This window comes from Haplochromis burtoni, unplaced genomic scaffold (genome assembly GCF_018398535.1).
Source record: "Haplochromis burtoni strain Fernald_Lab_line unplaced genomic scaffold, NCSU_Asbu1 Contig_393, whole genome shotgun sequence".
NCBI lineage: Eukaryota > Metazoa > Chordata > Actinopteri > Cichliformes > Cichlidae > Haplochromis > Haplochromis burtoni.
This window is the reverse complement of record NW_024582754.1, coordinates 12,131-37,030: the sequence shown is the minus strand read 5'-3', so window position 1 is coordinate 37,030 and position 24,900 is coordinate 12,131. Positions and strand designations below refer to the sequence as shown.

The 24,900-nt window shown below is 39.2% G+C and overlaps 3 protein-coding genes and 1 long non-coding RNA gene across 4 annotated transcripts in view; 3 read left to right on the top strand and 1 right to left on the bottom strand.

Annotated features, from left to right (window-relative positions):
• Positions 1 to 6,519, top strand: part of wdr32 (WD repeat domain 32) — a 31,267-nt gene extending 24,748 nt beyond the window's left edge. Inside the window, exons 3-7 of the mRNA XM_005946936.3 lie at positions 298 to 495; positions 1,148 to 1,350; positions 1,490 to 1,570; positions 1,655 to 1,800; positions 2,165 to 6,519. Coding sequence (XP_005946998.1) covers positions 298 to 495; positions 1,148 to 1,350; positions 1,490 to 1,570; positions 1,655 to 1,800; positions 2,165 to 2,536 — 1,000 coding nt within the window. The 3' untranslated portion in view covers positions 2,537 to 6,519. The remainder of the gene's footprint in view (positions 1 to 297; positions 496 to 1,147; positions 1,351 to 1,489; positions 1,571 to 1,654; positions 1,801 to 2,164) is intronic.
• A 2,020-nt stretch (positions 6,520 to 8,539) lies between these two features.
• On the bottom strand, positions 8,540 to 19,874 carry cpxm1a (carboxypeptidase X (M14 family), member 1a). The gene is made up of 13 exons (XM_005946937.3): positions 19,494 to 19,874; positions 18,559 to 18,668; positions 16,433 to 16,572; positions 16,166 to 16,250; positions 14,732 to 14,882; positions 14,516 to 14,601; positions 14,251 to 14,374; positions 13,341 to 13,537; positions 13,029 to 13,208; positions 10,386 to 10,680; positions 9,838 to 9,977; positions 9,650 to 9,752; positions 8,540 to 9,279 (listed from the first exon to the last, which is right to left on the bottom strand). The coding sequence occupies exons 1-13, from the start codon at positions 19,816 to 19,818 to the stop codon at positions 8,957 to 8,959; spliced, it is 2,259 nt and encodes a 752-aa protein (XP_005946999.1). The 5' UTR covers positions 19,819 to 19,874; the 3' UTR covers positions 8,540 to 8,956.
• LOC121811988 lies at positions 9,156 to 9,723 on the top strand. Its single transcript, XR_006052787.1, has 3 exons — positions 9,156 to 9,296; positions 9,387 to 9,461; positions 9,629 to 9,723. It is a non-coding gene; the product is annotated as an uncharacterized LOC121811988 (long non-coding RNA).
• A 3,403-nt stretch (positions 19,875 to 23,277) lies between the features above and the next one.
• zmp:0000000662 (RING finger protein 145) overlaps positions 23,278 to 24,900 on the top strand; it is a gene marked incomplete in the record, with an annotated part of 9,681 nt that continues 8,058 nt past the window's right edge. Inside the window, 2 exon segments of the mRNA XM_042212790.1 lie at positions 23,278 to 23,570; positions 23,775 to 24,082. Coding sequence (XP_042068724.1) covers positions 23,914 to 24,082 — 169 coding nt within the window.

Sequence of the window (24,900 nt, the reverse complement as noted above, 5' to 3'; positions counted from 1 at the left end):
AAATTATTCAAGAGCTGAATTTTTAAAGGATAAAATGCAGTTTCAAAGCAAATCAATTCATTTTCAAACCATAAATTCAATTTCAAATTAGACTAATTCAAATTCAGTTTTCAAAAGCATTTATTCAAGTTACAATTCAGATTCAATCTGAGCAATTCAAATTCAAATTTAACTTATTCAAATTCAGTTTCTGATGGCACATACAGATTTCTGCCCATAGAAGCGCCCCAGATTGGTCAACCTGTGTCGAAATTACTATCCACTGGGTTTCCTAAATCTGTGTTGCTCTCCCTGTAGGTTTTTGGACAATCGTTTGTTTGCCACCTGCTCCGACGACACCACAATTGCATTATGGGATCTGCGTAAGCTTAACTCAAAGGTTTGCTCATTGCACGGGCATGCCAGCTGGGTGAAGAACATCGAGTATGACACCAACACTCGTCTCCTTGTCACGTCTGGCTTCGATGGTAATGTCATCACATGGGACACTAACAGGTTAGCCATTGTCTACGGTATGTTTATTTTACATCCATGTGCTCGTTGTGTCTCTGTGCCATGTGCAGTTATGGTGAAAATAAAGTATATCCTTATTAGAAGTGGCCTGTACTTCAAACCAATTTCAACATGCCCAGGTTATCTTATTGTGATCTGGATTTTGTTTCTTTTGGCTTTCAATCAAAATGCTTTAATTTAGTTTGTTAGTTATTTAGTTTCATATATGTTACTACATGTTATACAAAAATGACAAAAATTTCAAATACTGATTTCAGTCATGAGCTAAAACCTCGGGTTTCGCACTGCACTAAATCTTTCAGTCAGTTTTTCCCGGTCTCAGATCTATGCGATATTAATGTGGGTGGATAGCTCTAATATGATCATCTCCAGGATACAGCTTTGGCTGAGATAATCATATTACGTCTGTGATATTAGACCACAGAAGCCCAAACCACCTGCTGGTTGACCTTTCTGTATGCAAAGGGCAACCAATCAGAAAGCTGGGATAAAGGGAGGGAGCAGGAGCTAGAACAGCTGATTTGAGGAAATGGAACTGAGGGTCTGCACCAAGGCTGATCTATACAGGAAGGGTTTTATAAGATATTGTAATCTAACTGTCTGTTAAACCTTAATTACTCCTCTGCCTTTATAGGTTTACAGAGGATGGCTGCCCACACAAAAAGTTTTTCCACACTCGCTACTTAATGAGGATGCGCCTGACACCTGACTGTTCCAAGATGCTCATTTCTACTTCCTCAGGGTACTTGCTCATCCTCCATGACCTGGACCTCACCCAGTCCCTAGAGGTGGGCAGCTACCGAATGCTGCGAGCACGACGGACTCCCCTCAGCTCAGGTCAGATCAGGCTCATTTGGAAATTAATGAAGTGTTTTTGCTCATGTTCCTTCATGTTTATCAGCTGGATTGTTCACGTTAGGTTGGTGTTTATTTAAAAAAAAAAAAAAACCTATAAATGCCTTTTATGATTTTGTAGATGGAGGCACATCAACGTCCAGATCCGCTTGTACTCCTCGCCAGGGAAATGACTCCAGCAAGCTCCACCCTCATAGAGAAGGTCAGGGCGAATCATGATATAGAAGGGATAAACTACTGACACATGAGGTTTTGTCTTTAATGTTATGAAAAACTGCGCTCGTAGGGCTGTCTCCCAGAAACAGTCTGGAGGTGTTAACTCCAGAGATCCCCGGCGAAAGGGACAGAGGGAACTGCATCACCTCCCTGCAGCTCCATCCCAAAGGCTGGGCCACACTCATCCGATGCTCCAGCAACACGGATGACCAAGAGGTGAGAAACATGGAGCGGTGCATGAAGCTGACATAATCACAGTTTTGTTTATTAAAATGCCTTAAACCACCAAGATCCCTCTTCAAGCTATTTCTGTAATCTACACAGGCTAAAATACGCCTTCACTAATATTTGTTCCCTCTAAAAGTTTTGTTAGCCATTAACAAGCGTAATTCTGGCTGTATATTTGACCACTTTTCTTGTAGAACTGAAGTGCAGTGTCATACTTTTAAGCAGCTTACAAGTAAAAGGCCACTAAAGGCTGTATTTCCAGTGATGACGCTGATGCGATTGCGTGTTTAATCATCTGGTATTAAACTGCATCACTTGTATGTCTGTTTTCTCACTGCCTTTCTCTCTTCAGTGGACGTGTGTGTATGAGTTCCAGGAGGGAGCACCCACTCGCCCGCTGGTCTCCCCCCGTTGCTCCCTCCGCCTTACCCACTACATCGAGGAGGCCAACGTGGGGCGGGGCTACATCAAGGAGCTGTGCTTCAGCCCAGATGGACGGCTCATCTGCTCCCCTTACGGCTACGGCGTACGCCTCCTGGCCTTCGACGAGCGCTGTGGCGAGCTGGTCGACTGCCTGCCCATCCAGACCAGCTGCCTCAGGGAGATACGCTCCATCTACTCGCACAGTGACGTAGTGCTCACCACAAAGTTCTCCCCAACACACTGCCAGCTGGCCTCAGGGTGCCTCAGTGGGCGTGTGGCCCTTTACCAGCCCAAGTTTTAGCATCCGGTGCTGTTGAAGAAAGAAGTGTCGCAGACCTCAGTGAAGAAGTACTGATTAGGGTTTATGCACAGCAAGTCTGAGAATATATCAAAGAAGCATTAATTTATTCATAATCACACAAAAATCTATAAAAACCTTGCATTGCCCAAGTTTAGTGCAGCTACTTAATCGCTTTGATTTTTACTGTTTTGCCATTATGTGTTTACAGATTGTTTAGCTACTGAGAAATATGCTTAGCTTCTGTCGGAAACATTAAAGGAAAAGTTGTCAAAAACTCTAAAAAGGAGAAAAAAACGTGTAGCAATCCTAAATCGGATTCCCGGCATCTGTTTGTCTGAATCTTTTTCCGATAAACTAAAGAAACAAACCCTAAAAGTACTTCTTGACCCAGGTCTGCAGCAGCTAAGCAGGCAAAGTTAGTTTGGATTGTAAGTGTCAGCTGATAGCCATTGACATGGGAGAAGAACGGAGAAGACTTGAGCTGTGGACCGGTGGCCAGACTGCAGCAGTGGATGGAAACCTCACTGACCCTGAACTTTAAGAAGAAAAAAAGGCAGTGCAAGAAAGATCAGTTGGGTTTTACTTTTGTTCTCAGAGACAGTGGCGCAACGTGGCATCAGTGAAGGACAAGCTCGTTTTCATATTAAAGATTCGTTCTCTATAGCAGTAAAAAACTTTGATTTTGTTGAGACTCGGCACACCCAGATGTTGCTGTCTCAGGACAAAAACACTAAGGATGCAAGCGGACATGAATCCTAAAGTGACGAGTAAGGAACGGGCGCTTTCGTCTGTCGCTGGTCGTCTCAATTCAGCGTCCTCTGCTGCACATCGTGTCGCTCTCTGCTGCTCTGCTCATGCCTTTTCTCCACAGGTGCTGCTTCTCTGCTCATACAATCTGAACTTTGACCCCTGGCTTCAAGTACGTTTTCTGTCTCCACCCTGTTTCTGCCTTCATGGTCTTTGATAGTGTTTTTTTAAAGTGGTTTTATTGGTGTATGAATTATGGCACTACTTGTAGCACGATGTTTGATGCTATTCTCACAGTCACTGAGGCTACTTTAAGAGTAGATACATTGGAGTCACTTTTCATTTCCTGTAAGTGGAAACTGCTGAAGTCCAGCTGCTGTCAGTGTCTCATTTTCAGATTTTTCCACACCCACTCTTTGTAAAAATGAAAATGTAGTAGCAGTTAAGTATTTTTCCCTTAAACATTGCTGGCATTATTATAGATTTTCCACATCGAGCACGCTGCTCTGGCTTCCCAACCCTGCCTGCGTCTCGCAGCATCTACATCGTTTCATCTGAAAATGCAACTCTTTAAAATATTTTCATCTGACTTACTTTTGTCTTTTTCACTTTTTTTCTGTTTCGCTTTTTTCCTCTCCAGTGTTACTCAAACAGAATGGTGCACTAAACGTATTTACAGTTAGCCTCAGTATCTATGTTCAAATAGTGAGGCTAACTAATGTGTTTCTAATGTTTTTGACTGCATTGGAGCTGTCAGACAGCTGGAGACAGACATATAAGCTGTTTCATTAATGCTTGCTGTAGAATATTGCCGGCCTTTTTATTTTATCAGTGGCATGTTCACTTTTTTGACTGAGAAAGATTCTTTACATTCTTTATTTAACATTTGCAAGATGAAATTGTGCTTTTTCTACCCCTGAACCTAAGTTTTTTTGGGTTTTGGACAGTGCTAATCCACACTGTTTTGTCACACCTAGTGTTTCACGTTTGCTTGTGTTAGCATAAAGTTGATAAGCAAGGCTTTTCTCCTCTTTAAAGGAGCAAATTGCTTTGACTGTTCTGGTAAGAGCAATGCTTTTGTGTTTTGTATAGCTGCTGTAAGCACATGCCTGATTGTTACAACTGTAATGTATACTGGCTACAGTACATACTGACTGACTGCAGAGTAGATGGAAACTTGCTGTTAGGGAAACAAACAAACAAAAAAAAAAAAGACAGAAGCGTATACTATGCATACCAGCCTCTTAAGATAATTCTTCTTTCTTATTTATGTGAGGCTCTGTGTTGAGCTCTTAGATGCCAAATGTTTTGTTTCTGTTTGTTTTTCTTTCTTTTTTTTTACTTGGACTTCTCTGCCGTGAGCTAAAAGTGGGTATCTATTTGTGGATTTGGAAATATCTTCTCTCGTTTCACATTTTGGGAAGTGTCTCATTCACATCTGGTGGGGTGTTGAGATGGAACTACATTCATGCCTTTGGTATTAAAGGGGGAACTGTTGCTTTATGGATATATTGAACACTCAATATTTAGTGGTGTATATTTGACAGTGTTTAGATGCTCTAAATTCTGAACCTGTGTCTCTAAACCTTAATGTTAAAAAAAAGATACTGCAAAGATAAGAGTGCAGCAGCACCCCCTACAGTCACAAAATGTTAAAATGCTGGCTAATCACTCCAAATATTCAGGGTTTTACAGTCATGTGACTACCAGCTCTACTTGTTTGCCATCTTGGATGAGTCTTGGACACAAGTTTTGGACACTGTCCTTGACTGTCTGTCATTTACAAGTTTTAGATAGAAGCTGATGGCGACACATGTGAAATCGGTTGTTAAAACCCCCCAATTATGCCCCCCCTCCCAAAAAAAAAGCCCTCCGTGTGATTGCTTTGATTGCTACCAGATTCCTGTGGTTGCATGGAGTTTGCATCAAGCAGCAACTTATCTGCAAACACTCACCAACTAGTCTGACTGCTAGTTTAACAAAATGTTCACCAAGTAAAAGTTTGCATTTTTCCAACCCACGCTCCAAAACTTTCTGGTTTTGTAGCGTTTCTGGTTTGTTTTGCACTTTTTTGCTTGACTAGTAGTTGGCGAGTGTTTGCAGACAAGTCGGTGTCTTCCACGAAGAGAACATCCAGCCCTGGCAATTTGAGAGCGACCAAAGCACTCTGAGATTTTGCAGTAGGACCCTCTTTGAGGCAGATTTTTACCTAGCAACAGCATGCAACTGCTCACCAACTGTTGGGGGAAATACACATTTTCTTCCTGTCCTGAATGGTGATTGTATCTCGTCCAATTTGGCTGACAACGAGCGACTTGCATATGACCTCAAAAACCTTTATAAAGCCAGTGGTAAGATTACCATAATCACTGGGAAGATTATTAATTAGCACTTCTGTCTCCCTTGGCTACTCAGTGTGCCAGTGGATAACATTTAATTCTGTTAGAGAAAGCTGGGCTAGCTGCTTCCAATTGTTTCCACTTTGTGCTAATCTAATGCAAACTGGCTGTTAGGGGTAACTTTATATTAATTGTGAGTGCTATTATTTCTTCTTTTCTGGTCTCAACTCAGTGCCACAAAATGTTGGGGGGAAAAGTGCGTGATAACATTTAACTTCATTTGGGTTTGAGGTGATAACACAGGTGGAGTCTTAGATTCTAGCTCACTGTATGGTCCTGCAAGCAATGAGAAAAGATGCTTTTAACACTTTGTACCTCAGTTACATGCTCAAAATGTGTTTTCAGTATGTTGCAAACGGAGTCCATTTCACCTTCAGCTCTGTCGTCTTTCTTTCTCTTAAAATTATTTAATTTCTCGGATTACTGACATTTTTAAAAAAGTAGACATTTCTTCTGTAAACAGCTACTTTAAAATGAACTGACTGAACTGATGGTTAAAGGATGCTGTGTATTCACCGCTGCTTTTATTTCACTTATTATACTCATGAGCTCTTTGAGGAAAAGTGTCTTATCTGCCATTTTCACTTCAGGTATAGTAACTAAACACCGGGTTCATTTTTAGGAATTTCTTTGTTGCTTTATTGCTCCGGTTCTGGGTTTTTAACCTGTTTTCAGCTGTGGGTTAAAGGAATGCTCCCAGTATTTGTGGCGATCACAGCTGGGGAGGGGGAAGGGTAGATGCACTGTTGTTTCCTACCTGGTTACACAGAGTAAGTAATCCTGACAGCGATACTAAAAATGGTACTTATCAGAAATAAAAACTTAGCTTCTTTTTCACTGCTGACTGCTCTGTGTTTGGGTCCTTTATTGTTAATTTTCTCTTCATTTATTGATTTATTTTTAAATTGTCTTTAGAATTTCTTCTCTATATGTCAGTCAAACTCTTTCACATCTGCTGCAGTCCCAACTCTGAGAATGACTTTCCTCATGGGAGGATTAGCAAGTTAAAGGAAGAAATGGTTTTTATTTTTATGCTCTTTCGCCCTATGACAGCTGGGATAGGCTCCAGCGCCCCCCGCGACCCTGAAAAGGATAAGCGGAAGCCAATGGATGGATGGATGGATGCTCTGGTGAGTTATAAAATAAACAATTAAACATTATCTAAAGGGGAGAAGAATCCTATTCATTCAATCACATCATATAAGGACTAGACTGAAAATGAAGAGTCAAGACTTTTTCACGGTGCTGTAAATACACAGGAGGACGAGCATGCAATTTCTGACTACTTCAGAAAAGAAGCTAATCCAGCCAAAAATACATGTAGGAATTGCAACAGTAGTAGCAAAGGATCTCACGTGCTTATGTACAGTCTGTCATTTTTTTTTTCTGTCAGTGGCAGAAAAATGTTTACACAGGTACATGATTGGCCTGAAAATGAAAGACTTTGGTTGCACCTGAAACACCCTACATCACATTATTACTTGACTTGCAGGGGGTGTTTATCAGTGGGGAAAAACTGTAAATCTTATGAAAATACAGTTAAAGTCCAAAATCTATCCCCTCCTTCAGATTTTCCAAGAGCCATCCAGTTGGACATATTGGATTCTTTGCTGGGGTGTTTCTGCCCCCTGGGCCTTATGTTTATACCCCTGCTCTATATTGTACAGATTTTAGCCTATCTGAGCTACCACAGGGCAAGATGTGTAATTTCATTAAAATATATATAACTTTGAAACAAATATATATATATATATATATATATATACATATATATATATATATATACATATATATATATATACATACATATATATATACATATATATATATATATACATATATATATAATATATATATATATACATATTAATATATTTGTTATCAACAGTATTTTATTGTCTGAAATGTTTACTTTTAGTTAAGTTTTATTAGTTTCAGTTTTTATTTCTTAAATATTTTTTATGGATGGAGGGCATATGTCAAAGGCAAGATATAGGAAAATCCGTACAGGTGTTATAATAAAAACAGTTGATGTTCAATCTTGCAGATGTGCAGAGTCTCAATAAAAGCACCTGTCAGTGAATAATTAGGCATGTTGTTAGCAGATTTCGACAATACTAACAGATAGTTACATAATCTATAATCTTTATATTTTTATTTTATTTTTATAAGTTCAAGAAATCATTTTACTTTGATGTTTTTCAAAGGTCTTAAATTTGTTTTGTTTTGGGAGGGTTTTCACATCTAGTTTTAATTAGCTGTGATAACTTTGGTCTGCATGATTCTTTGGGCTTAAGTTGCAAGAATTAAATGTGTACAATTGCAGACAAAGTTGTGATAACTCTTTGGCCAGACTGTAATTAATAAAACAAAGTTTTTATTAAAAGACATAAAAAATCCTTTTTGCAGAAATGTTTGTAGTAGATAGACATTTATTGTTTGTCTATTGGTTATCTAATTTGGTGTAGTATGAATGGGCATGGCAGTATTTAAGCAATAAAACAGATGTATTTATGAAACTTAAGCCATTCAGTGGGCTGGATTGGTGTCTAGCCACAGGCTTTATTTAGATGTCCACAGTGAAAATTAATTTTTTATCTCATTTATTTGAATTCTTTCTTTTATTTTGACTACATTGTCCATCTGTTCAGCACTTTAGCCAACGCTTGATGTCTTTTAAACGTGCTATACAAATAAAGCTCATTTGATTTGAGGTTTGTCCACGTGCCACGCAGATTTCCCTCTTTTTCATCCTTCCACTCATCTCATGTCCTCACTTTCAGATTGCAACCAATGGCAGTTTCTTTCAGCTGTTCACTTCTGTTAATCTTAGGTTCAGATTAAATACACTGGATAACACAGTTATTTAACTTTATTGGTCCAGTTGGACTTTAGTCAGACAACCAAACTAAAATAAAAAGAAACACTTTCAGAAAATTTATGACATCAGGCCAGCTGACACTGAAATCCTCACCTTAGTTAATGTACAAAAGAAAAAAAAACAGTAAATTCACAATTTAGGAACTCTTTGCGTAACTTGTAAGGATACTTGAACCAATTTAAAAACCTGTTCTGCAATAACATTGTGCCCCAGAGTTTATGTGCCTGTCATAGCCTGAAGGGTCCCCAAACTGAGAACAGTGTCAGAGACATAAAACGGTCTGCATGTTTTGATATTTGAGAAATACTTTTTGTTAACCAGGTGAGCTCCTTTAACAGCAGAAATGTAATTTTTCCCAGAGGACAGTTCATGAGCCCGCTCTCCCATCTCCTCTCATGCTTTCCAGGCTTGAGAGGACCGAGCTCTTCTCATCCGCTGACCCTCCCTGCGGCGGTTGATTGCCTTGGTGCTAGCCCGTAGCTTTCGGAGCCTCAAAGCACGAAGACGCAGCTGAAGATCCTGCGGGATCTTCCCCCCTTTGGCCCTGATCTCCTTCAGCCTCTGGATGGGTGTTTTGGTGAGGATGAAGTCACAGATGGTGGGATTTGGTTCCATGCCGACATTGCACCGACGCATGGATGGGAAGTAACCCACGGCCCAAACGATCACCTTGTACTCGCCTGGGTTCAGAAGACGCCAGTAGTCCCCATCAGTGGCTACAGAAAAAAATGAGGTTTGCAGAATTTTAATCTAAGTTTCTGGTTTTACTGGTTAATGCATCTGTAGAAGATAAATGAATAATTTTGCCAAAAACTGATTGCAGCTTCTATCTTGTGACAAAAATGTTCTTCGGGGCTCCAAATGGCTTGATATCAGAGATATGTTTGACGGATTACAGGTCAGTAAGTCATTTACAACAGTTCAAATACAGCAATTGTCAAAATGGTTCTTTCGGTGTGTTTGGTTACAGGCTGTTAACTTGGTATACACAGAAATACAGCTAAAACAAAGATCCATTTGATGGTTGTAGTTTGACACTTTTTACTTTAACACCCTGCTCATTAGAAAGAAAATCAACTGGCTGACCTGATCGGATGTCATGGTCATGGTCCTCCACCTTGATTATAGCATCTGCTATTCCTTTTTTGGTGAGCTTGTCCCTGACCACACCTTTGATGCCTCTGTGAACCTGAGAGAGGAGAAAATGCTGCCGTGTGAGCCACTGCTTTGAAAACCACGTGATAACTTGTACCATTTTCTTTGAACAGGTTTACCTGCTCCATGTAAACCAGCAGAGACTCCTTATTGTTCTCCCACTCGATGGGGAGTTCACTAACATGAGGAAACTTATCACAGGACAGCTCCACTGTCACCTCGAAGCAGTTGGTGTGCAGGTAACTGAAGTCGTTCATACCTGCAGGAAAGGCAGGCACAGAAAACACAGTGAATACTGAGTGAAACAGTCGTGCAATTTATAGGTTTAAGGGAAAAAAGAACTGAATTTGATCCTTGAATAGAGAGAAATATGACATCTGTCAGTGATTAACTTGGTTAAATATTGATGTATTTTTTAAGCTTGCAAATTATAGCAAGATTAAAATTTGATATGTACTGGAGCCTAGTTTAATTTAAGGGACATGTAATTTGACAGGATGTTTGCACATTGGTAGTAAATGTTTTTAAGTGTTTCAATCTGCTCTCTTGTTTTGTAACACTAACTGAAATCACACAACATCCTCTGAAGACGACGATGCAGCATTTTTTGGGTCTGATGAGTCTCAGATGGCGGAAATCATGCTCAGAACAGACTGATGAAACTCACTGCCAGGAACCGTGTGCCAGGCTCCGCCGTTGATGATGTTGTTATGTGACTGAAATTCCTCGTAGTGGCAGATACGTCGGTCCGGGTTGGCCATCACCAGGTTAGTCGAGGCATAGACCGAGGCCAGCCAGCGAAAGAAGGCGTTGTCTGCTGTTGGCGTGTCTTCCTGTGGCGCCCAGTCACGGGTGCAGTCGAAGGGATAGGTAACAACAAGCTCTCCACCATGGAGGTTGGCGCTGAGCACAAAGGGAATGTCCTGCATCCAGCTGATGACCGCACGTGTCTCTGGTGCAACCTGGGCAGAGGTAGAAGGAGTTTAGTTTAAGCATGTGAATCTGCAAAAAAATAAATTGTTAAAAGTAAAAAGGCATGCAGTATTCAAAAAATAAAAAGCTGAAGTATTAAAAGTAAAGAAAAAAAGGTGAAAACATATTATTTTATTAGGTTATTTGTCTTTTACTACAGCGCATTATCATATTTCTCTTTGACTTTATATTTGATTCTTAGCATGCTTTTCTATTTCTTTAGCATTCTTACTTGCAGTTACTGTGTGTATGAGAGTCTTAGGTTCATTGGGTTTTTTCCTTTATGTTAAGTTTACTGTGATGTGCAAGTTTCCCTGTTTAGTTATTTCCTGTTTTAGTTTTCTAGTTAGTTGTCTCCTGTGTTTTGCATTTAGTTTTATGTCCTCTGTTTTGTTATCGTGATTAGTTTGACCTGTGCCTCGTTGCCCAGATGTTTCTAATTCCCTGATTTGTTAACTGACCCTGTTTTCCTGTTACGGAGTGTGTGATGCTTTTGTTTTGGACTACTTTCTTTGTTCATGGAAGACACTGCCAGATACAGTCTGACTGATATTAGGCCAATATTAGCTATTTGCTGATCTAACACTGTTGGTGTTTAAAAATCAATTAATAAAGATTAGATGAAAATTTAAAGATTAGAGACAGGACGCTCCTTTCCTGCTGGCATCATGTAAATACTACAAATCCAAAAACCAGCTGGTCTGAGCAGAGTTGCTACGTTATAGCGTCCAAAACGATGAAGCAAGATTTCACCTTATCTGGGTAACTTCTGGGTTGACCTTGGGGTTTCAGTACTATGACGATGGATCACTACTTTTTTTTTATTTTATTGCCACGGTAACTTAAACTGCAAACCCAACCTGCTCCACATGAGGTTGTGTTGCAGGTTAGAGATCAACGGGTATGAAATCATCTCCTATTGACCAATCAGTTCTCTATAAAATCACTTTCACAGACCTCTCTCCTGAGAGTAAGAGGGTCTAAAGATTTTTTTAAAGTGTTTAAAGTCATTGTGTTTCACTGATGAGCAATTATAAGAAATATATGTTCTTAGACATAACGTTGTGGTGGGATTGTCTTCATGACACCCAGGACGCACTCTAGTATAACTTCATAAATCAGTTGTGTAACTTCTGTAAGCCACTTCTGACGTGTGATCAGCGACTGCGTGTTTGCCATTAGTGAGAGCAACTTTTTGGAAAATCTTTTCTATATGCACTTTAAAGTTCTTTTCCTGTTTTTCTAGCATGATCTTGACTAATAATAGTAAAGCCAACATGGCAAAGACTGTAATCTGCATATGTGCAACCTTGTGCAACCTGCAAATTGATGGCCAGGAGTGTCTCTACACAAAAAAGTCTGTATCGATATTGATTAATATTAATTCAAAATTGATTTAAAAGTCCAGTATTGGTCTGGCTCTAGTCAGAGAGTTAATGGAGTAAAGAAAGAGAGGAAAATTCTAAATGTTGCACAGAAAAACTTGCTTTTGTTCTTTTTTTTGTGAACTTTTGTGGACTTGATCTTGAACAGGTTTTTAACATATACCTTTTTCTCATTTGTTTTCCATTCAACAACTTTAATGTCTGATAAAACGAGCAATTTCTCATTAGATCTATGCACTGCTTACACTGATGAAACATCTAACAACTCGCAGACATTTGAAACGTGGAGGAGCCCTGTTTTTGTGAAGTAAATTCTGTTGTCAGATGTATGTGAAGAAGGAGGGAAGACAATACTGAACCCTGAAATGTCACAAAGTCAAACTTCTAACAACGAAGCAAACAAGTGGAAACACTAAGCCTAGCTCCTAAAACTGGTACTTAAGTACAGTTCTCAGGTGAAATAATCAGACACTGGAAAGATTTTCAGAATAAAACACAGATGGCAGGATTAATAATCCTAACCCATATGATGCAGTTAAATAAATACCCTTTTTAATAACAAAACACACCCAAGAAGAAATTCACCAAAGAAAAGCTTGTAGATCTGGTGATCTTTTTCTGTCATTAAGCAGGATTTCAGCCTGTGTTTGCCTTGAACACTGTCACCAGACACTGAGTGACAATCCTCAGGCTTTCAGGAAAACTAGTTTCTTGGCTCTGAAATGATTTCCTGATCTGAGCCTTTGCATGTCAATGAAATGAAAATAATGGCACGCCGACTAAAGCTGACTAAAGCTGCTCTTTCTCACGACCTTTGTGAGAACAGTGAGCATTGTAACATTGTAGTCAATTCTAATGCTTTAGTTTCTATTTCCTGTCAATGTTAAAATAGCCTCCAGGTGGTGCCAATGAAATGAATTTTTCAAATGCACAAATAAGATGCATTTCCTTACTATGGCGTCTTCTTTGGTGTAGTATTCTGGGATGGGGATGTAGTGGTTGGGCACTTTGGATTTATCTGCCGCTTTTTCTTTGGTGTCCCACATAATGTTGTTCAGGTCTGGGAAGTTATGATTCAGGTCGATTCCTTCAAAGCTGTATCGTCCCTCAGCCCATCCAGACAGTTCTGAACCCTGCACCACATTAACAAGTATAATGTGGGGATTATTAAAGAGCATATTTTATATATATATATATATATAAATTTATTATTATTATTTTTTTTTTAAAAGAACAAGACATGAGCCTAATTAAGATTTACCCACCTTCACATAAGCCTCTTCATATCCATCTGGGTTCATGGAGGGCAGGAGGTGGATTCGCGTCTCGGTGACCAGCCGTACAATACGCTGGTTGCCCTTTTTGTATTCTTTGCACATATACTGCATGAGGTTTAGGACAAGCTCTCGACCAAGAGCTTCATTTCCATGCATCCCTGCCACGTAGCGAAACTCAGGTTCCCCTGCCAAGAGGAAAATTTAGAGCCACTTTACATGCCAAGGAATAAAAAAATGTGGAAGAACTGACTGGGGCACTTCTAAAAGGAGGTCATATTAAACATTATCTAAGATTTTAAGTTTATTTTTGTTTTCTAAAGCTCAGCAGCACACTAGGAGGACATTTAATTGCTCAGATAAAGCAGTCTGTGTTAGGCAACAGTTTGGCGCCAGGCATTTCTAAGTACATGACTCCAAAGACCTGAAGTCTGGGCTTTTACCACAAAAATAAAATATGTTCAAGGCCTCAGTGTTTTCTCTGAGACTTGGCACTGATCACTACTCCATGAAATCAATTAAACAGCTGCTGACACATAAGAGCAAAATGCCTGGGAGCAAAGTGATTTTGAAACGTGTTTATGACATTTCTCTTAAGAAACAAAGACAAGCTGTACCATACTTGATTTTACTAATCTTGCTGGCAGATGTTGAGTGGCCACAGATCACATTTAAACCCAAGCCTGTATCTAATGGCAATGGTTCAAAGAAATAAAATCATTTGTTTATACAAGAGAGGCCTTCTCCTCAGGACCCCTGCCTCCCTGTGTGGGGCTGCTGCAGAAATCAGGCTGTATAAACAATGGTGGACATTGAACTGCACCTCTGAGCTGCGAAACTCTGGGTAACTTGAGAAATATGACAAACCAGAAAGTTTCATTCCAATATCTTCAAGTCTTACCGATTTCATGTTTGCCCGGGTTATCTGAGATCTCCATAACGTAGAGTTTGAGGCCCATGTAGCTCCTCCCTATAGTGTAGACGCGGGTGATGTCGGGACACTCCTCCGTCACAGACTTCATGAGCTTCAGGGTTCAGAAAACACGCTGGAGTGTAAGGCTTAAAAGGGTTAAAGCTGAACTTTTACCAAATCTGCAAACCGTTAAGAGCATGAGTAAAAACCCTGGTGTTTATGGGAAAGCCACTCAACCTGTAACTTTCCTAACCTTTCTCATCTCTTTGTAGTTGTGGTGTCTAAAGTCCAGAGCATCCTTGGATCCTGATTCATGCGCTGAGTAAATGTCAGATGGATCTTAAAGAAAGTAGCAGATGTTTCCAGTTACATATTTTCTTTTAATTGACTTTCGGAGGTCAACATCTTAATGCATTTGAACATCCACAGTAAATGCTGTGTCCCTCTCGACTACTGTTTTTTTTCCTACCGTGAACACGGCAGCCAAGTATTTCAGCCCTGAGGCAGACGGTCCCGTTGGAGTACCAGGTCTGTGGGTTGATGCGGATGAAACGGGCAACGGTGGGAACAGGAAGGAGCCCAAGAACCGGCGTCTCAGGATTCTGGTTTCCTTCAAATAGCTGCACAATTCAGTGTGAGTTCATATAAGTTTGTGGAGTCATGGAAAAAAGATAGCAGACCCTAAGGTTTTGTATATAAGGATAACATAAAAGTAATCTGGCCTTATCAGGTTTTATTTACGATGTTTATTAGGCCATTTCCAAAGAACTTAATTCTAAAAATAACATGCAACCACAGCTTATGTGTGCAAAATTGCCTCAGAACAACCACAAGGCATCTGGAACAATGTCCTTTGAAGAGATGGGATGTTTGGCCAAAATGCACAGTGCTACGTTTGGAGAAAACTAAACACAGCGTATCGGCACAAACACCTCATACCAACTGTCAAGCACGGTGGTGCGGTGCTTATAATTTGGGCTTGTTATGCAGCCACGAGACCTGGGTACCTTACACTCATTGAGTCGACCACGGATTCCTCTGTATACCAAAGTATTGTAGAGACAAATGTGAGTCCATCTGTTGGACAGCTAAAACTTAGCTGAAATTGGGTCATGCAAAAGGAAAATGACCCCAAGAAAATCACAGCAAATCTACAAAAGAATGGCTGAAAAAGATGATGTTGCAATGCACCAGTGAAAGTCCAGACCTTAAGAAGGCAAACTTCAGTGAACTGCAACAAGATTATAAAGACTAGTGCGCCAAGATTCCTCCACAACGATGTGAGAGACTGATAAAGTCGTAGACAAAACAATTCAAGTCGTTGCTGGTAAAATAGGTGCTACAAGCTCTTGAGTCGTGGGGTGACAGGACAGTGGAGGAAGAACATGCAGGAAGTGGGCCTGAGTTTGATTCTGCAGTTGCCTTTTGGCAGATGGTTTGCCTGCTCGGCCCACTGTGCTAATGATTACAACACAAATATAGCTGAAAACATGACCTTCTTGGCAGAGTTAGCAATGGCTTTAAAATGAAGTGGAAAACTTTTGTTTTGCCTTCATTTCCTTGGAAAGAGCTTGGACTTTCCAAAATATGTGGCGTCGGGCAAAAAAAGAGTTTGAACTGCAGTTTTCAGTCAAACCTTAAATTTCTTTGTACACACTGCATGCTGCAACATTGATCAATTATGTACTTTAGTTTGTTTATATAGTGTGTTATAATGAGTTAAAGGCCACCCCCGAATTTCAGTTTTTGCCGTACTGTATTTGTTTCACCCTGAGTCCTCTCTAATCTGCACCAATACTTAAGGTTTTGGTTTACAGTCTATATTTCACTTTGGCAGAGAAACTTCAAAATCTGTTTTCCATCTATGTTCCTTAAATCGCAGAATAGAAGAAGTAGTTCTCACCGCTTCCTGCGTCCCGTTCATGGAGGTATGCCAGGTTACAGAGTCATTACTCAGCTGAACTTTGTAGGTTTCGACCCAGTCCCAACTATGACATAGACCAAAAAGGAAAACAAACATATATTTTTTCAGTGAGCTCATTGCAGCGGGCAGCCAAAGAATACCACAGCACTCCATCTTTGCTTTAGACAGTATGTTCAATGAAGAGCTAATGTCCATAATGCTAACAAATTATTTTGATTCTCAGCTTTAATCCTGATACTACCTGACCTCCAGATGGAGTTTCGCCCTTGCAGAATGACTCCAGTAAACAGAGTGAGATGAAGGGCATCCACCTCGAGCCACTGGTGCCGGTCCTTATACTCGGCACACCAAGCTCCATCATACAGATCTCCATCCTCAATGCCAGACTTGGGGAAAAAAAGAAGAGAAAAAAAGAAAAACGCACGTCTCAAAGAATCCAAGAAACACTCCCTGAAAACTTGAGGTTTGGCCTTCGTGTGAAGCATTGCATAAGAGTGCTGACCTAATTTTGAAAAAATTACTTTCAGACTCCAGACTCAAGATTTTGGACCGCAGAACAAGAGGAGTGGACGGCTGCAGCGATAAACACCTCTGGCTCTGCATTCATCAGATTATTTTATTTAATTTTTGTACATTTTTTTCTTGGAAGAAACAATGAATCGATTTTATTTTATTGGCTAATGAGCCTGCTAAGTTAAAGGGTGGATACTTTATAATTTATAGTTCCTGTAATAAACACTAGAAATAAGTATTTAAGTTAAATATGACAACTTGAAAGGAATGGCTAATCCCATTATGAGATCAAATTAGTCAAGATATCTGATTATAGAATAGAATAGAATAGAATAGCCCTTTATTGTTATTGTACATGTACAACGAAATGGTGGATTGATTTTGGCTGAACCAACTCAGCTTCTCTACTTTTAATAGAAATACACACTTACTTTACTTGCCACTTTATTACAGAAATACATTATTTCCTCACCGATTTATCAAGGTACTAGAAACATGTCTCTAAGATTTTGCTCCACATTGACATGATGGCATCACACGCAGTGGCTGCAGATTTGTCAGCTGCACATTCTCAATATGAATATCCCTTTTCAGCTGCATCCCAAAGGTGCTCTGTTGAGTAGGGCTCTGGTGATTACGTAGAGTATTTGAGTACAGTGAACTCATTTTTATGTTCAAGAAAGAATGTTCAAGACTTTTTAAATGAAGCAGTGTCCAAATTTCTGTTTTCTAATTTTGGTGAATTGTGGCCTTAGTTTCCTGTTCTTAGCCAATAGCATTTGCATCTAGTGGGTCTTCTGCTGCTGTAGCTTCAAGGCTCGACTTGTTGTGCATTCAGACATGCTATTCTGAAAGATTATTTGAGTTACGGCTGCCTTCCTATCAGCTCAAAGCAGTCTGGCTAGTCTCCTCTGACCTCTGACACCAACAAAGCATTTTCTCCCAGATAACTGAAGCTCACTGGATATTTTCTGATGTTTTTCAGACCATCCTGTGTAAACCCGATAGGTGCTTGTGTGGGTAAATCCCAGTACATCAGCAGTTTCTGAAATGCACAGACCATTTGGCACCAATAACTATGTCACATTCAAAGTCACTTATATCACCTTTCTTCCCCATTTTGATGTTCAGTTTGAACTTCATCAGGCCATCTTGACCATCTGTGCATCCTAAATGCACTCAGACGCTGCCATATTATAGGTTAATGAGATATTTGCATTAACAAACAGTTGAACAAGAGAACCTAACAAAGCGAGAATAAATTTCTAGTTAATTGAATAGAACACCCCCCCCCCCAAAAAAAAAACAAAAAAAAAACTTCAAAGCACCAGACATTTAATAATGTATTAACACTTCCCAGTGGACTTTCTTGTCACTTTGGACCAAATCCTTTATTCCACATCAAACTGAGTCTCAAGTAAAGTAATTCTAACCGTGACAAAAAGTAACTGTAGTTTTTCCTGGACCTTTATGGTGACGTTTCTCTTCACTATGGTGATAAATTAAACATCTGTAGATTTTGCACGTTGACAGAAGAAATTTTTTTTTTAACTGTTTTTAATACGCTTTGCATAGAAACTGGAGATTCACACACACACAACATTTGAAACATAACAAAATAGTATTCAGTTGGTTCTGCTTGATTCATCAAATTTAATCCATTCAAATTCATGTCTTTGAAGCAGCAGTCAATCTAAATGAACTAATAAAGGTAATTTTAGGTTGTATTTCTTTATTTGATTTTCAAAGGGGCCAAGTTTTAAAAAAAATGTGTGCAGTTTGTTTATGTTAATAAAATTTAACAATGCTTTCCAAAATGCTGAGAGATGAGTGTCTGTAATAGCCTCTGACCCACTGACCTGGATATTCAGCCTCCCCCTGTGAGGACCCAGCCCTGACCGCTGGTAGGACGAAGCTTGAATCTGGCTGTCATCAACTCGCAGGGACTCCAGGCCGAGGGGAGGACAGTCTGCGCGGAAAACAAAAGTGAATCGTCACGCGATAAGATCTTCTCTGGGTTTCTGTCTCCACATGTTGATCCTCTGCAGAAGCAGCTCTGAGATTGACAGCGGAAGGGTTAACCTTTCTCTCTCTTTGTGGTTTGTCTGAGTAAGCAAACACATGCCAGATGTAAAACGAGCTCCAAGCTGTTATGTGAAATATCTCTGATCATCTTGGGCCAGTTCTGTGGAAGTTTGAAGGCCCCTCACCTCCTCCTCCCCCTGCTCTGCTTGTTTCGGGGAGTAGAGGAAGCTGCAGATATTGGAAATAGTGGAGGCTTTGGATGTAATTTGAGACAAAGTGCAGAAAAGTCAAATGTTCAGCAGATCAGGGAGGTGAGAGCTACAGCTGCAGGGGATTCTGTGGTTTAGGGAACAACTAATAACATTCACATCAGTCACAAGTAGGTCAAAACAGCTAAATCCAACATATTGAGCAACAGCAAGTATTACAAGCAGTAACAAATGCTAAACAGTGTTATACAGCTGTGTATAGCTGAAATACATATTCCTTTAAGTGACTGACTGAGAAGAGATTTTTAAAAGCAAAGCTAAGCTAAAACTAAACTTCAAACTAACTTTACTGGGATTTTTTTGACCTTCTATGATTGTAAATACAATATAATAATAGCAATAATTATCTCCATCTACTTTTACAGCTTCATTTGTGTTAAAGGTTTTAAAAAGGTAGGTATCACAATTTAATTGCCTCTTTAATTAATATGGAGTTAATACTGGAGCTCATAACACAGCTTCATGCAAAAATCAGACTAAATGGGTAATTTTTTTCCTACCCAGTTTCGATTTGTCATCTTCAGTTTTGCGGTCTCTTGGGTCTTTCTCTTTCTTGTTTCTTTCTTTGCTGGTGTCCGTGGTGTCCAGCTGTTTGTCTCTGACAGTGGTGGTGAAAATGTCTGGCTCTGCTGTTGCTGGAGTCGTTCCGTCCCTGCTCTCGCCCTTCACAGCCTCGGTCCAATTCAGAGTTGGCCTTGTTGTTGTTGTGTAGTTGATTAATGCATAACTCTTAGTCGGTGCTGGGGTGTTTATCAGTGCTGCAGCACTGTGTGTCAAAAGTCCCAGAAAAAGCACTGCAGGCAGCATGCACAATGACTTTTCCATCCTGGTCTTTGTTGCTGGAGAAGAGTGAGGGGGGAAAAAATTCCCCTTTGGTTTATGAGCCAGACCTCCATCCACCTCCCCTCCTCCTCAGTCCCACCTCCCCTTACTCCCTCACTCTTCCTCCCTCCCTCCCAAAATTCCAGCTGAAGTCCTGCAAAAAATTGTGACAGCAAATGTATCTGTGCGTGGTTACAATATAGGCTGTGTGTGCCCGTGGGAACCAAACACTGAGCTGCCTTCAAAAAATTTGTTAAAATGATGATTAGAAATGTGTTTATCATAACAAAGTGAGCATGTAGTTTTATAGCACTTGAAAAGTGGGGTTTCTAGTCCTCTTATAATGATTCAGACTTACTGTGCCAAGCTCTTTTGAACAGGACTGCACAAGTTGTCCACAATGAGTTAAAAAATGAAATGGTTTTGGTGCATGAAGAACCACCTTCAGCAGCAATAATTTGAAGTAATTGTTTTCTGCATGATCCAGGTCATGTAGCTACAAAACAAGCGCAAATCATCACCTCTCCACTACCGTGCTTGACCGCTGATATGATGTGTTCGTGTTGATTTGCTGTGTTTGGTTTTCTCCAAACGTGGAGCATTGCATTACAGACAAAGATCTCCACTTTTGTCTCGTCTGTCCAAAGGACATTGTTCCAGAAGTTGTGTGGTTTGTTCACACGTAACTTTGCAAAGCTAAGCGATGCTGGCATGATTTTAGAAAGAAGAGGTTTTCTCTTGGCGAACCTCCCAAATAAGAAGCTTCGGTCTTTTTCTAATCGTGCTGTCAAGAACTTTAATATTTAACATGCTAACTGAGGCCTGTTGAGTCTGAGATGTCACTCTTAGATTTTTTGCGGCTTCTCTGAGCATTGCGCGGTCAATTTGTGACGACCTTCACTCCTGGGAAGATTGGAAACTGTCTGATTGCTGCCTCTCCTGACATAAATGCTCCAGTACAGCAGAATGATAAAACGTCTACTTTTATGAAGATGCTCACAATTTCTGATGATCATTAAATAAATGCATTTGATCATTTTGGTGTAGTAATATATTTTTTGATGTTGTTCTGCTGAAGTTCTGTTTAACTCATTTAAGACCTGCTAAGAACCAAATGATGTCCCGAGTTTAAAGAATAACTGTATATTTAGAAAGTCTCTCTAAAAGTGAGGTAATAAACATTATGTACGGCTGTAAATACATTTGGGTGTTCTTAGTCAGAGTATAAGAAATAGCCTCCATAGCTTCCGTGCAGTAAATGCTTTACTGGAGTTTTTCTTCCCCCCCCAAAAAAAAATAATTAAAAATTAATTAGTAGTGGATGTGCATCTGAGCAGCAGAAAACGTGTACGACATATGCTTTACTGTGATATATTTGTATGAACAACTGTTCAAATTCAGCCTGACCTTAAGGCAAATATTCCTGTCTAGCAGGTACATGTTTTCACTGTTTTAGCAAACAGTCAGAATATGCTAGTGTACATGACGGTTTCATCTGATATCAGCCCACTCAGGATATCCTTTGAAACATTCAGGTTTAGGTTTCAAGCTTCTTACAGTTTAGAAGCAGCTTAGTCTCTGTTTCTTTGTCTTCCTGATGAGTTCAGGATCTGACATGGAAATTAAAAAACACACAGGTACGTCTCATATTTCTCCAGGTGTGTTTGGACTACTGGTTTATAGCAGTGAATACGATGTTTCTGAACTTCATAACCACTTTTCGGCAGAACGTCTTTTTGCCTTGTGTTATTTAAGTACATTTGCATTCAGAGGGACTCTTATTTCTTGTGACTCATGTTTCCTCCACCTCTGTCTGGTGCTATGACTGTGAGAAAAGCTCTTTTATCTGTGTGTCATCAGGCTGTTGTGTTCATGAGTCTTAGTGGGTCATGAGATGAGCTGCTGTTTCATTTCCCACATAAAATAATCTAATATATCACAGCTTAGACAATTTTAACTGTCCAAACAGCCATATGCTTGTTGTTGACTCAGCTCTGTCTATGTAATGTAACATGTTGTATAGGGTTTGTGTAACGACAAATGCACTAAGTACACATAATTCCTCTTTGTTTATATCCACATAAACCTTGCAGCATTACACTCGTACATCTGTATTATATTTAAGCTGTACATTCATGAACTTTACCCATATGTCTGTTGTGGTTTGGGGAATTTAATTAACTTAAATTGAAGGAAAACAAGGAGTCTCTGTCTCTTGTGTGAAGCAGTTCATCCACTGCTACAAGTTAAATGGAAATACTCCACCTGTTGCTGCAGGCTGCATATGTAAAAACAGCACAATGAAAGAATAAGTTCCTGAAGAGGTTCTATCAAATACATGACCTGCAGATTACAGTTGTGGAATATCTCTGTCATCTCTCTTCTCTCTCTCTCTATTTCTCTATCATCTTCATATATATATAATATATATATATAATATATCTATATATACTATAATTATCATATATATATAATATATAATATATTATATCAATATATATATAATATATAATATATATATATATTAATAAATATAAATTGAAAAGTTGCAGTGCATCAGTGCTTCAGAGCCACATCTCATGACCCTAAATAAAGAGACAGTCAGAGAATGTAATTTGTCATTTGGTTAAAAGGAATAATGACTAGGAGAAATCTTGTGTGAAGAATAAGTAAAAAGCAGCCCATGATGTCCAAAAAAAACCTTGCTGGACAATGATTTCAGATGAAAAGATCCAGTTATCTATTTACAATAGAATAAAATGCTATACATAATAGAATAAAATGCTATGTTTCGTAAGAAAAATTAAACTTAGTGGTATTGCACATGTGTGGATGCGTGTGTCTGTGTGTGTGTCTGTGTGCGTGTGTATGGTCATCTGTGAAGTCTCTGTTGTTGAGTCTGACAGCAGATGTAAGGAAAGACCAGCGAAATCACTCATTCTGTCACAGTCTACAATTCCTACAAGGAATTAAATATTATTTTTAATTTTTATTGTTTGAGTCGACTCTGAAAAAGATATGAAAATATTCATTACTTAAATTAGGTGACTTTTTTGCTAGAAATACTCATAGATCAGGGTAAAGTGGCTTAGGAGACAAGAAAACAAATAAACACACACAAAAAAACAACAACATTCCTCTTTAAATGATCGGGTACACGGACTGGTCTGAAAATGGGTGAAAAGCAGTCCATGATATCCAAAGGAAAAAACTCTTAAAACTATTTCTCAAGTTCACTTTAAAATATTTCAAGAAAATCTGGCTAACCCTTGGAAACAAAATACAAAGAAATATAAAGAAACGTGGCTCAAAGGCTTTTGCACATCACTGTATGCAATGATCATTGTGTCACTTCATTGTGTTTCTTCCTTTTGTCAACATTACTGAAAGTTGTAGTGACAGCCGTCGTGGAAAGACGTTACTTTTATTTTGAAATCAAAAATACTTGAACCTGATTGGTGCCTTTCGACGTGACGTCAGGACAGGAAATAGCCACGCAAGCCACTGGAATCATAACATTGCATTTGAAGAGTCTTTACTAACCCTGACATCATGGTTTTAGCTTTTTAATTTCGCTTTTTCTGATGACGGTTATTTCCGTTTATCTCGGAAAAGCGGAAGTTAGAGAAAAACTAAACTATATTTGAGCGCACTGCTAGCAAAACATGTCATTGGCCGCCGCGAAAGCAGCAACAGCAGCAACTAGCGATAGCTAGCAAATGGCTGCTTGGCTGTGATGTTTGTCACTGAGCGAAGTAAGTGTACCACTGTCACTTTTTTTTTTTTTTTTTAACACAGTATCTACTTTAAAATGTGTTTAATTCGCAGTAGTACTCATGCATTTATCCAGCAATAAATAATAGTGGCTGGAAATGAGGCGCAAAAGCAGCTAAATAACGGCCTGGCAGCTAAGAGGTTTCTTCTCATCACCCTAACTTGTGGTTTTGTGTGTTTTCCAGATGACAAGACGACGAGCAAAATAGTTGTGAAGGTGCTGGGGGCTTGTGTCCTGTACAGGGAAACTGTTAGTTAACAGTATGTGACACAGTAGCACTCTGCTGACTAAAAAAAGGGGGGTGAGAGTTGGTTTAAATCAAGATGCCTCGTCTGGAAGTGCTGGCCAACGTTGCTCTCAGGGTGCCGAGCATACTGGTGCTAGACCTGCTCTACAAATGTGACATTGAAGGTGTAACGGAGCACCTCAAGGCAAAAAATGAAGACATGCTCTTCAAATACAAGTATGTCATCTGGAACATGTATTACATTGGTAAGTTTCATCAAGTAAGGAGCTGGGAGAATAAGTAAATCTCTCTAATGTTAAGCTCCATGGCTTTTATTTGTCTCTCCTAACAAGAATTACACTGAGTCGCCCTCCTTCAAAAAGCTGTTTGCTTCAGAAGAATGACCTTAGTCTTGGTTTTACTGGAGTTTACTGTGGTGGTCTAAATCAGGGGTGGACATTTAATTTTCCCAAGGGGGCAAATGAGAAAGTGGGACTGTTGTGGAGGGCTGCACTAATAAGCAGAACTCAAATCTACTCAATATTAATTGGGTCATTACATCTTAAATAATCATATTGTTTTTTAGAGTATTTTCTGCTTAACCACCTCTGATTTGCCTGAAAATTTTATGGTTTCAAAATGTGAATTTTTATTGCTTTGTATATAAAATATTTTTCTATATGTTTATTTTTTTAACAGGCCCACCCACACACTTTCAGGCCTTTTCTAAAAAAATATTTTTCACTTTGAAATCTGAGGTGGTGTTTGAATATGATATGACTATCTTATTCAAACAGAGTTTTTAGGACTGATACATTAGAGACATGAATGGGTATTGGTTAGTTAAAGTATGTTTTACAAAAAAAAATAAAGCCACCCTTTAAAAAAATAAATAAATAAAATTCACATGAATAGTTTGTAGTTATATTTCACAATAATGTAAAATAAATCATGTGCAGTACTTTTTAACATGAAATTCTTAGTCACAATATTGAAGAAAATTCTATTTTCATTCTGCCTTCATGCTGATTTGAGCAAATCTGAATAAAACCAAATTCTGGTGCTTCCAGTTCATATTTTAATC

Coding starts and splice junctions, on each gene's coding strand:
- cpxm1a (XM_005946937.3), bottom strand. CDS start 19,818: ATGGAAAAGTCATTGTGCATGCTGCCTGCAGTGCTTTTTCTGGGACTT. Junction 13,538..14,250: donor CCCGGGCAAACATGAAATCG/GTAAGACTTGAA, acceptor TCCTCTTGGCAG/GGGAACCTGAGTTTCGCTAC. Junction 9,978..10,385: donor CTGGCACACGGTTCCTGGCA/GTGAGTTTCATC, acceptor CCTTTCCTGCAG/GTATGAACGACTTCAGTTAC.